Source organism: Emydura macquarii, unplaced genomic scaffold (genome assembly GCF_026122565.2).
Source record: "Emydura macquarii macquarii isolate MOO-44397 ecotype Brisbane River unplaced genomic scaffold, CSIRO-AGI_Emac_v2 contig_450, whole genome shotgun sequence".
Lineage (NCBI taxonomy): Eukaryota > Metazoa > Chordata > Testudines > Chelidae > Emydura > Emydura macquarii.
In genome coordinates this window covers 885,738-897,889 of record NW_027130587.1, presented here as the reverse complement: position 1 = coordinate 897,889, position 12,152 = coordinate 885,738, and the positions used below count along the sequence as shown (strand labels likewise).

Genomic DNA, 12,152 nt, shown 5'->3' with positions numbered 1-12,152 from the left:
TATCTGTAGATCTGTCCCCAATCCCTGTTGCAGTGATGCATTTGATCCAGATGGAGCATGGGTGTTGGCTCTGTCAGCCTCTTCCCTGCTTCTGTCCTGGGAGTTGGCGTCAAGATTTCCCCTGCCTGCTGGCCCCTCTGGTAGTGGGCTGGATGTTCCTTGTGAACCAGGACCAACATTTCTCTTTTTGTCATCAGAATACAGCAAGTCGACTTTTTCCACTCCTTCGTGTGGAGCTGCCTTGCTCTGCATAGATCAGCTGGCTGACTTTTCTCCAGCTGGTCTTAACTCATCTTTCCCTGTCCTCCTATTCCTTATCCCCAAAGACTCAGACTTTTCTCTGAGCTTTTTCCTTCTACAGTACTGGCTTTCAGAGCTGTTGGCTCTTGTGCAACTCACACAGTCATAGACTCCACATGCACTTCCACCATCTATGTCACAGTTTCAGGGCAATAGCAGCTGAACCCACTCCATGGTTCACTAAGGGCACCCACTTTCGGCTTCCAGCACCCAGCCACACCTCTCCTGGGCAGAGACCTATGTCTCATTCCCTCCTAACCGGGGATTTTAAACATGCCTCACACTGTGATATCCATAGCAAGCCAGACTGCCTAAAAAGCCAGTGCCTGTGCTTTGCTTTCTCTCCTAGGGCTATGACCAATGTGCTGCCTGTCATTGTAAGTTACCACACAGCTCCTTCTAAGCAAATACATTTATTCATATGGTGAAAGCATTACAGCGAAATCATATTAAAATGAAAGAAATGTCACACATGCTAAAAAGCTTACTAGAGGTCGTCCCCGGCTGCTGCCTCAGGCTCTGGTAGGTTTTAGTCCTTCAAACCCCACAACCAGGGTTTACCTCTGTTTACAAGTTCATCTGTCTTAGATCCAGAAACAGACCACACAAGACTGGGCAGATCAGCCTCTTCTTTATACGTCCAGGTGGGCCTTTGATCTTGGCGTATGTAACAGGCAATCAGCAGACAATGGTCCTTTCCTCCAGGTGCGGTTTCAAAAGGCTGGTGATTTGCATAAGTGGAGTTGTAATTTGTATTAACCTTTCTCTAGGGATTCCCCAGGAAATCCACTTAACACCTAATGTCCCAAAAATCCATACCTTTCCAGCACATTTTCCATATAGTCTTTTAATAGATTCCAAGGCCGGAAAGGGTCGTTTTTGATTGTGTAGTCTGACCTTCTGTATAACACAGGCCAGAGACCTTCCCCAAAATCATTCCTAGAGCAGAGCTTTTTAAAAAAATCCAATCTTGGTTTAAAAATTGTCAATGATGGAGAATCCACCATGACCCTTGGGAAATGGTCAAAAATTTATGTCTTATTTCCAGTCTGATTTTATCTATCTTCAACTTCCAGCCATTGGATTGTGTTACACCTTTCTCTGCTAGATTGAAGAGCCTAGTATTAAATATTTTTTCCTATGTAGATATTTATAGATTGTGATCAAGTCACACCTTAATCTTCTTTTTGTTAAGCTAACTAGATTGAGACCAGAACTAGACACAGTATTCCAGCAGTGGTGGCAGCCAAAGGTGACACCTGGGGGAGACATGTGATCCCATTCCCCGTGTTGCTGCTTGGCTTCTACTGAGCATGCTCACACAGACTGAGCATGCTCAGTAACGTCTGTTGAAGCTGCTGCCCTCTCTCTATGTCGTGTGTCGTCGTCGTCCCCCCCCACACACACACTGTTGGAAGGTATGGGTCATCTCTGGTGGCATCAGTGCCAAATACAGATAAAATAACCTCTCTACTTCTACTTGAGATTCCCTTGAATCCTGTGTGACGTTCTGGTTGCCCTGTCTCAAAAAAAAAGATACATTAGAAATGGGAAAGGCACAGAGAGGGACAACAAAAATGAGTAGGGGTATGGAACAGCTTCCATATGAGACATTAAAAGGACTGGGACTGTTCAGCTTGAAAAAGAGATGACGAAGGGGGTTATGATAGATGTCTATAAAACCATGACTGGTGTGGAGAAAGTGATTAAGGAAGTGTTATTTATCCCCTCACATAACACAAGAACCAGAGGTTACCCAATGAAATTAATAGGCAGCGGGTTTAAAACAAACAAAAGGCAGTGCTTCTTCACACAATGCACAGTCAACCTGTGGAACTCCTTGCCAGGGGATGTTGTGAAGGCCAAAAGTATAATGGGGTTCACAAAATAACTGGATAAGTTCCTGGAGGATCGGTCCATCAATGTCTATTAGCCAAGATGAACAGGGATGCTATTGAATGCTCTGGGTTTCCCTAAACCTCTGACTGCCAGAAGCTGGGACTGGATAACAGGGGATGGATCACTTGATAATCGCCCTGTTCTGTTCACTCCTTTTGAAGCATCTGGCACTGGCCACTGTCAGAAGACAGGCTACTGGGCTTGATGGACCATGGGTCTGACCCAATATGGCCATTCTTATGTTCCCTTGTTTATGCATCCAAGGATTGCATTATGTCTTTTGGCCACAGTGTCATGTTTAAAGCTCACATTCAGCCGATTATTCACCAAACCCAAATCTTTTTCAGGGTCCCTGCTTCCCAGGATACAGTCCCCCATCCTGTAAGCACGACCAACATTCCTTGTTCCTTTACATTTAGCCATTATGTGAAACACACATTGTTTGCTTGCATCCAGCTCACCAAGCAATCCAGGTTGCTCTGTATCCGTGACTTGTCCACTTATTATTTATCACTCTCTCAATCTTTGTATCATCTGCAAATGATGATTTTATGTCCTCTTCCAGGTCACTGATAAAAATATTAACTAACATAGTGCCACGAACGATTCCACTGGAAACAGGCTACTTGATGATGATTCACCATTTACAATTACATTTTGAGACCTATCAGTTAGCCAGTTTTCAATTGTGTTCATATGCTCTTTCTAGCATTTTTAATCAAAATGTCATGTTGCCAAATGCCTTACAGAACCCTAAATATATTACATCAACACTATTATCTTTATCAGCCAAACATGTAACCTCATCAAAAAAGATATCAAGTTAGTTTGAACAAATTTAATTTCTGCAGGCATAAGCTTTCATGGGCTGCAACCCACTTTGTCAGATGTAAGGAACAGAAATGGATTTCCTTACATCTGATGAGGTGGGCTGCAGCCCATGAAAGCTTATGCCTGCAGGAATTAAATGTGTTAGTCTTTAAAGTGTTCCAGGACTCTCGTTGTTTTTGCTGTACACAGACTAACACGGCTACGCCTCTGGAAGTTAGTTTGAGAGGATCTATTTTCCATAAACCCATGTTGATTGGCATTAATTACATTCCCCTCTTTTAATTCATTTTAATTGAGTCCCATAGCAGCCACTGCATCTTGCCTGGAGTCAATATAAGGCCTGTAATTACCCAGATCATCCTGTTTACCTTTTCACATAGTGGCACAACATTAGCTTTCTTCAAGTCTGTTGAACGTTCCCCAGTGCTCCATGACTTATTGAAATCAACGTTAGTGGTCCAGCGAGTGCCTCAGCCAGCTCTTCTAAAACTCCGCTATTCAAGTTATGTGGGCCTGCTGATTTAAAAATGTATCGTGTAGCTGCCCAGTTGTCTTCTGTATTGTGTAGCAGGCTGCAGGGCCTTTCCCCCAGAACAGTGGCATCAAATAGCAGGATGGGTGGCCGCTCCTCTGAAGGTTTCAGTAAAACTGGATTCTGTTCCAGTGTCAAGCTATGAGGATGCCCATCGCTCCCTGTTGTCTGGGGAGATTTCCCAGCAATGAGCTAAAAGTTCTGTGCCCCCAAGGATGGAGCAGGGCTCCTAATGTTACCACATGTTCCCTTCCCACAAGGACACAATGTGCTGAGACTTCTGTTATCAGATTTACCTGTCACCTTGGGGTGCACTCATTGATTAGAGTTATGTTTCCGGGGTCTCTGTCTATCAATGGACTGCTTGTGTCTCTATACGGAGCTCTATTTCTCCCTCCTGCAAGTTCCTCCCTCAATGGGGCTATCCTGCAGGGCTTAGTTTCCACAGCGCTCGGTTTCTCCAGCCCAGAATCAGTTGCATGCACACACACACACACACACCCCGCATGTCTGAGCAGGCAGAGTCAGTCAGCACTTCCAGGTTGACACCCTCATATGCTCCAGACTCAGCACAGAACTTATTTCAGCAGGGCAACCATCAAATGCAGTCCGATACATGCACACAGGTTAACAGAGCGTCCGAGCAGGAAGATCAAGCAGCACTTTCAAGCTGACAGCCTCATATGCCACGGACTCAGCGTCACCCCAATCTTATGTCACACTTCTCCTAGTAGTAGCTCCGCGGATGAGCAGATCCCAAGCCTACGTAAGAGGAGCTTGGCTGCAGAGCAAATAGGAAAATAGGGAAAGTGAAAGAGCAAAGGAAGATGGGAGAGACTCTGGCAACCAGCTTGACTATAGAAGTTATTTTATTGCTAGGTATATAAAACTTATAATGATACTAGTAGCAATAGCCATACAAGGAGAGACAAACAAACCAAGCAGTTACAATATGACACGGTTTCTATTGGGGAAATCTCGCCCAAGTTTGATCATAAAAGTCAGGTTTAGAAAGTTAGAGAGAGAAAGTTGGGGTCTCATCACTCAGGGAAGTTTGACCCCAGTCAAGGTTCCCAGGTGTTCTTTGGAGAGGGTCCAGAGTGCTTGTGACCAGCAGAGCCCCAACACGATCAGTGAAAAGGTGAAATCCCAGTGGAACTGGTACAGCTTTTGGATCCAAGCACCAGAGCAGAATTTTGAACGTGGGTAGGGGTTTTTGTAGAGAAGCCACAATGGTCCAAGGGAGGACACAAGATTTGTTTATGGGTGAATGATGGCTCAAGGGAGTATACCAACGTGGTTTAGTTTAGGCTGGACAATAGGAACTGATCATTCCTGGCTATGGGCGACGTTACTCCAAGGGAGCTCACCATGCAATCAGGCTGATTCAGTGTTTTGGATGCCCACAAAGGATTCATTACTAGAGTTGGTCTGATAAATGCTGAGCTGGGTGTGTTCAAGTGTGGGTCTATTAGCATCTGGAGCAGAGATTCCCTCATCATGCAGTGCTCCCTTGCTTCTCTGGTCCCAGAGTTGAGTGCGTTCCCTGCCTGGGAACCTCTGTTCTCCGCTCTGAATGCTAATGGAGGTGTCTCCCTGTCCCATCTTTGATGCAAACGAGACTAGTGGAGTTGTCTTATCCTGTCACCCTTGTCCGGAGGGGTTTAGGTGTGTCTCCCACTGCATTTCATTGCTTTTTATAACTCTTTCTTCTGCTCAGTTCTGGTTCAGGCAGAGGGGTATGTGTGGCAGAGGGGGGAGGGGAAGTCCTTAGTGAGTCAGACAGGCTGGGTCCTGCGCCAGGGTTCCCCAGGAACACAGAGCTGACCGATAACACTTCCATGCAAGGAGTGTGCAGAGCCACCAATGGCTCTGAGACCCTGGAAGCCACACTGCATGGAGATTAGAAATCTGGGCAATGGTGCTTGGCCTGGGTCTTGGCTGATAAAGCCCCTGTCCACAGGAGACAGAACTTTCTGCCATGTTCTGGTTAAATCAGCCCCCAATTTGCTTTGCTTTATGGCTCAGGAGCCTGAGGGACAGGGAGGAGGTGTGAGAATGGGTGTGGAGGCAGGAGTGCTGAGCGCCATGTGAAGAACTGCCGGTGGGGCAGGTTTTGGTGCAGTGTTTGAGAGCTTCCTCTTCTGCTAACCCTCACAGCCTGTTCCTAACCACAGGGCCAGCCAAACCCATGCAAGAACTAGGGGTAGGGCCTCCAAATGGAGCCAGGAACCTGTGCGTCTGTGGGCAACAGGGAAAGACAGTCACCTCAGAGCACAGCCCAGAGCCAAAGCAGGGAAAAGCTCTCTTCCAGCTGCAGCCTCCCCAGCTACACTCCCCAGGCAGCCTGGCCCCTGTCTGTATGCAAGGCAGGTTAATCCCCTGCCCAGTCCCTGCTCTCTGCCAGGGCCCGAACCCCCTCACCTGCTGGTTTCAGAGCTCAGGAGGACTCACCTCTGTCAAGGTTGCCAGTTTTGGTTGGACGTATTTCTGGAGGATTCATCACATGATAGAATCTTTAATGAAAGACAAAGCTTTTATTCTTGGCGGCTCTAGCACAATCCTTGGGGGGGGGGGGGGTCCACAACCCTCGTATTTCTTGTATTATTGAAGTATTTCTTAGTATTTAGAGGAATGATGTCATTTTCATTTTCTTGCTGCTCTTGTTGCAGGGTTATACCATTTCTTATTTCAACTGAGTCCAGGTAACAATTGCAAATGTCTTCGAGTTTGTCCATACATTAGACCATTATTAGTCATGACATAAAATTGAAGTGCTACCTCTTTTGCTACAGTGGCTTTCTGAGCCTGATTTCTCCCATTATAGATACGCACTCTATCATTCCGTTGCAAATATCTCTGTATACATATCCTTTATCACAATAATTTATTAAAGGGTTTCACAATATGGCTGGTTTATTAAAGGATTTATTAAAGGATATCACAATATGGCCTGTTTTTCTCCTAGAAATGCTAATGCTTGCACTCTACATTTACATTTATTTGTTACATTTCAGTCCTACCCCTTTTGCTCTAGATATTGTTTTAGTTAATCTTATTTCATGGTCTTATAAATTCTTCCCCCAGATTATCCCATGATCTATGTACACTTGTGTGCCGTCTATATTTTCAAAAATCTTTTGCATTGCTCTGTGAAATACCTCTGGAGCTGAACATGATCCATTTACAAACGTGCAAAATGGTTCTTTTTTCTTGCAGCTATGGCAGGGTTGACCATATGCTGGGGATTGTGGACGCTGCTGCTTCCTTCCACATCTAGAACATTCACTCACATGCCTTAACTTTGATACGTTCACTCTGGATTTCTCCATCGTCTTGTTTTATCCTTTTCCTTGTGAAGTCCAGATTCACATCCCTCCGTTTTCCTTCTAAAACGTGCCAGCATTGTTGATTAAGTTCAGCAGTTTGGCAAATTCTCACTGCTTTTTTCCAGATTTCGATCTGGTTCTTCTAACAGTCTTTTTCTCACACTGAGATCTTTTATGCCCAGCACAGTTTGATTTCTTATTATTGACTCAGATGGAGTCTGGAAATTACATGTCTGACTGTTTATCTTTAGATCTGTTAAAATAATTCAGAAGTCTCTTCCTCCATTTGATTTCTCAAGTGAAACTGAAATCTTTCAAAGGTTTCATTTGGGGGGGGGGGGTGTTAAACAGTATTCCTCAATGTTTCTAAAAGAAAAACCCAGAGGCATGGTCTACACTGGAGAGTTTTGTAAACCAAAGTCAGTTTTGTCGTCAAAACAGTGCTGGTGTGCATGCTGCAGTCACACCCCCCGCCCACAAAACTGCCCTGTTTTTTCGACAAAATCAAACCACCTTGAGAGGCGCAGGGCTTATGTCTGCTTAGCTAGGGCGGCGCCATGTCAGTGTAGATGCTGTGTCCCCTTACATCGGCAATGGGGCTGTTGTTCTTGTCAATTCCACTGCTCCGAAAGCCAGGGAGGCTGGTTCCTGCTCCATGCTGGGACCGGGACTGGGCAGGTTCTTGGCTCCCAGCTGCGAGCCGGGACGGGCAAACTGCAGGCTGTGCACTGGGACTGGACAGGATGCGGGCGGCTGAAGCCCAGCTCTCGACTGAGACCGGGGGGCCAAGGGGCAGCCCACAGGGAGCCCAGGAACCTGAGATGGTCTCTCAGCTCCCCACATGGCCCCTTAGGTTGGCGGAAGTGCTCCTGGTGAGGACGCACTCCACCACCCCAAGGAGGGGAGTGTGGACAGCAGCCACCTGCCTCCCCCCCAAACTCTCTGCTTCTGCTCAGGCCACTTCTCTCTTTTTTCCTTCCACATTTCCTCCTCGGGAGGGGAGGGGGAAGAGGACGGGTGGAGAACAGAGATCCCCACCCTCCACCAGGGGCGAGGACAGCTGTGATTCTCCCCAGGCCATTGGCACCGCCGCCCACCCCGACAGAGCCGCGGGAGGCTGCCGCAGCGCACCACGGCTGGTTCCTTGAGGCAGGACTTTGCCACCCGGACGCAGACTGTGGGCGTCTGCGCCAGCGACGCCAGCAAGGCTGCAGGCTGATGGTTTGGTGCCAGGGGATGCCTGGGCGGGGCTGGTGGCTTTCCCGCAGCCTGTCACCAGCTAGGGCCTGGGGAGTGCATGGTCGGGCATGATCCCGTGAGCCTCTCTGGTCTGGACACGGCGTTGTGTTTACAACCTCCACTCTGCCCCTGGAACAGCAGCGACTGCTAAGAGCAGAGCGTCCCGTTCCTGCCCTTTACAGGGTCGGCTGCGTCCCCCTGGAGTCCGAGACGACGCCCCCAAGGCAGGCGCCCCACTGGGAGCCCTTCCCAGGGAGCAGAGGGATCCATTTCCAGTCTCTCTCTGTCCCCAGCACTCTGGCTGCCTGGCACCAGCCCAGCAAGCATCTGTCACCAGGGATGGCCATGGAAACAGTGAGCTGGGACTTGGTGCCAGCAGGGCAGGGTTACAGCTCCCTCCCCCCACCCCCGGCCTTGCCTCTTCCCTGCATTCTCCTCGCTCACCAGTGCATCTCCATAAACAAAGGGGGAGCCAGCGAAAGGGAAAGAGTCCGTTGGCGAAACCCCACCCCTGCGTGAGGTAATGCAGCCCGGCCCTGGCTTGCTCTCACTCATATACGGCAGCCGCAGACACAGGTGCACTCAGGTGCGAGCGGATCTGCTGGAACCTGCCCGGAGAGCAACAGGTGCCTGCAGGTGTCGTCAGCTGGACGAGTCCCGCTCCCTTCCTGCCGCCGCCGTGAACGCGTCGACAGCGCGGCAACATGTCGATGGGGCTGGAGATCGGGGGCTTGTCCCTGTCGGTGCTGGGCTGGGTGGGCACCATCCTGTGCTGCGCCCTGCCCATGTGGAGGGTGACGGCCTTCATCGGGAACAACATCGTGACGGCCCAGATCATCTGGGAGGGGCTGTGGATGAACTGCGTGGTGCAGAGCACGGGCCAGATGCAGTGCAAGGTCTACGACTCCATGCTGGCGCTGCCCCAGGACCTGCAGGCGGCGCGCGCCCTGGTGGTCATTGCCATCGTGCTGGCCGTGCTGGGCCTGCTGGTTGCCCTCATCGGCGCGCAGTGCACCCGGTGCGTGGAAGACGAGAGCACCAAGGCCAAGATCACCATCGTGTCCGGGGTGATCTTCCTGCTGGCTGGGATCATGACACTCATCCCTGTGTGCTGGTCGGCCAACACCATCATCCGCGACTTCTACAACCCCGTGGTGATGGACCCGCAGAAGCGGGAGCTGGGAGCCTCCCTCTACGTGGGCTGGGCAGCTGCAGCCCTGCAGCTGATCGGGGGCGCTTTGCTCTGCTGCTCCTGTCCCCCCAAGGATGAGAAGTACACACCGGCCAAGGTGGCTTACTCCGCTGCCAGATCCACCGGGCCCAGCTACGACAAGAGGAACTACGTGTGAAGGAGGCGGCCCAGCGCCCCACCCGCCTGCCCTGATCCCGTTCTCCAGACTGCTCCTGACTGTCGCTGGGAACAGGGCCACCCCTTGCTGCCCCCCCGAGGACGGGCAGTGGGGTGGGCTGCTTGCCAGACTCTGACTGTCATTCCAAGAGCCGGGTGGTGGAGGCACTGCTGCGTCTCCCGCCGGGCTGCCGGGGAGGGGACGCGAGACCCTGGCTAAGACTTTCATTTCTGTCCATGGATGCTTTGTCTTTGATCTGTTTGCATGCCAACTCCGAGACCTCCTCATCCCCACTGGGCTCCGTTCCTCCTTGAAACCCACCGGTTCCTCCAGCTGGCGTCTTGGCGAACTCTCTGGCTGACAGTCAGACTCCAGGGCAGGGCGGGGGGTTAACCAAGGGCGAAGAGGTGTTTGTGCTGAGTGTGCCAGCAGCCTCGCCCAGCTGGCTCTGGCTCTACCCTTGCTGTTAGGACCCCCCACCCCCTTTTCCCTGTCTCCTAGGATTTTTCTTTGGGGAGCTGCCTGGGCACGCCCCCCCCCCACCTTGTCCTTTCTGCTGGGGGCAGGGCAGAGGAGAGACGCAGCACCCAGAGCAGGAGTCGGGATAGGGGGCAGAGGAGGGCGAGGCGTTCCCAGCCCTGCCCCCACAGGGCTCTGAGCGCTCTCCCAAGACATCTTGGACTCATGCCCCCGCGGCTCTGCTCTGGCGGCAGGAGAGGCACGGAACATGCAGGGCAGGTGCCAGGCCCTCACCTACCCACAGGGAGAGAGCTCAATAAGCCGTATCTTAGCAGCCTTCTCCAGGCTGGAGACCGGGGCTGGCTCGTGCAACGGGAGGAGGAATCTGGCAGAGAGCATGGAGAGGGTCCTGGGCATGGGGGAGACCCTTTGGCCAGTGAAGCGCTCTGGGTCAATACTGACTTGGGCCGGGCGCGACCGCCTGCGGGCTTGATGACTGTGTTAACAGCCATGGTGTTTTGTAGCCAGGAGAGAGATTTCCCCCATTCGATTTGCGAAGGAAGCTGTTGCTGGGATGTGCTGCCTCCTAGCACCCACCTGCACTGCTGGGACTTCTCATGGGCCCTGGAACTGCACTGAACAGCTGAGTCCTTGGCCTCAGCTTCTGGGGGCCCTGGGGGAATGAAGAGCCCCTCCCCTGCCATCGTGGGAGAGGAGGCCCAGCGGACACGGGCTGGGACGTGCAGGGCGAGAGTCTCTCCGAGCACAGCCTGCGTCTCCCTGTTACACGCGGTTAGACAGTCGTTCTTCCATTGATTATACTAAGTTACATTTTGCAATAAAGCTGTCCTGTTCCAGTAACAGAGCTGAGTGACGTGTGCTTCTTAGTCTGCAGAAGAGCAGAACGAGGGGGGGATTTGATAGCAGCCTTTAACTTCCAGGGTGGATGGAGCTAGGCTGGTCTCAGTGGTAGCAGATGACAGAACAAGGAGCAATGGTCTCAAGTTGCAGTGGGGGAGGTCTAGGTTGGATACTAGGACCACGTTTTTCACTAGGAGGGTGGTGAAGCACTGGAATGGGTTACCTAGGGAGGTGGTGGATCCTGGCTGGGATGATTTAGTTGGGGTTGGTCCTGCTTTGAGCAGAGGTGGGACTAGATGCAGGACTAGGTGACCTCCTGAGGTCCCTTCCAACCCTCATCTTCTAGGATTCTCTGGCGGAGGCAGCACTGTGCTGGAAATCAGCTTTCCCTCCCCTCCCCTCGCCTCCTCTGCAGGCTGCAGCCTTGGGTCCGGCTCTCTCTGGCTGGGGAAGGGTGAGCCAGAGAGCTCCGTGGAAGAGACCTGTCAGTAATCCCTTCTCCTGTGGGTTCACTCTGCAAGCTCCCTAACCACCACCTCTGCGTGCTCAGGCTGGACAGTGGGCACAGGGGCCTCCCTAGGGGCTTACCCTTCCCCACCTCCCACCCCAGTGAGTGGAGTCCCATCCCCCCCGTGTCCAGAGGCCTGACGAGGTCTCCCTGGCGAGATGCTTGGACGCTCTTCCCTCCACGAGCTGACGGGTTAACAGACATTGGAGCAGCAGCTCAAGTTCTGATCTGTTTACTTTCCCGGCCAAGCACAGTTCAAAGTGTGTTTCTCGTCTGGGGTGGTGGGGACCGGTCTCTTCCCTGTGTGCTGGGGGGGAAGGGCAGGGTTGAGCAATCTGTTATTTGCATTAGCCTGCTGCAGGCAGCACAGTGCGTGTGATGGACAGGCCACACCTCAGCTCCTGCCCGCCACGCTTCGCTAGACACAGGCAAACACGCAGGCCCAGGCTGAGTTCCTGGCATGTGCGGGGAGCACGGGGCTCTGCAAGGCCCAGCCTGGGCTCCTCTGGCCGAAGGGATGGCCAGTTGCTGAGGAGTGGCTACGGGCGATGGGATCCTGCTCTCCCCCACCCCTTTCTGCTCGTCCCGTTCTGTGATCTCCCTGCAGCCGCGGGTATCCGGGTAAGTGCCCCTGCTCCTGACGGGCGCTGCCTAGTCGCCAGGCCAGTGACAGCTTTTCAAATGGAGACTCCTGGGGCCATGTCTCCATCCCGCCCATCACCTCCCCACACATCAGGAGCCGCGAGAGACACCATTGACGGGTGCTGTGTTCAGGCACTGACGGAATATGTCCTTCCACCCCCGGTTACCAAGCAGGCGCCCACCCAGGATGTGACCCTCCTTCA

The 12,152-nt window shown here is 51.9% G+C and overlaps 2 protein-coding genes across 2 annotated transcripts in view; one reads left to right on the top strand and one right to left on the bottom strand.

Moving 5' to 3' along the window:
- LOC137146407 (claudin-4-like) overlaps nt 1-12,152 on the bottom strand; it is a 52,650-nt gene that overhangs the window by 28,432 nt on the left and 12,066 nt on the right. The gene's annotated exons all lie outside the window — the stretch shown is intronic.
- On the top strand, nt 8,728-10,762 carry LOC137146405 (claudin-3-like). The gene has a single exon (XM_067537660.1). It carries the CDS (start codon nt 8,835-8,837, stop codon nt 9,477-9,479), a length of 645 nt encoding a protein of 214 aa, XP_067393761.1. The 5' UTR covers nt 8,728-8,834; the 3' UTR covers nt 9,480-10,762.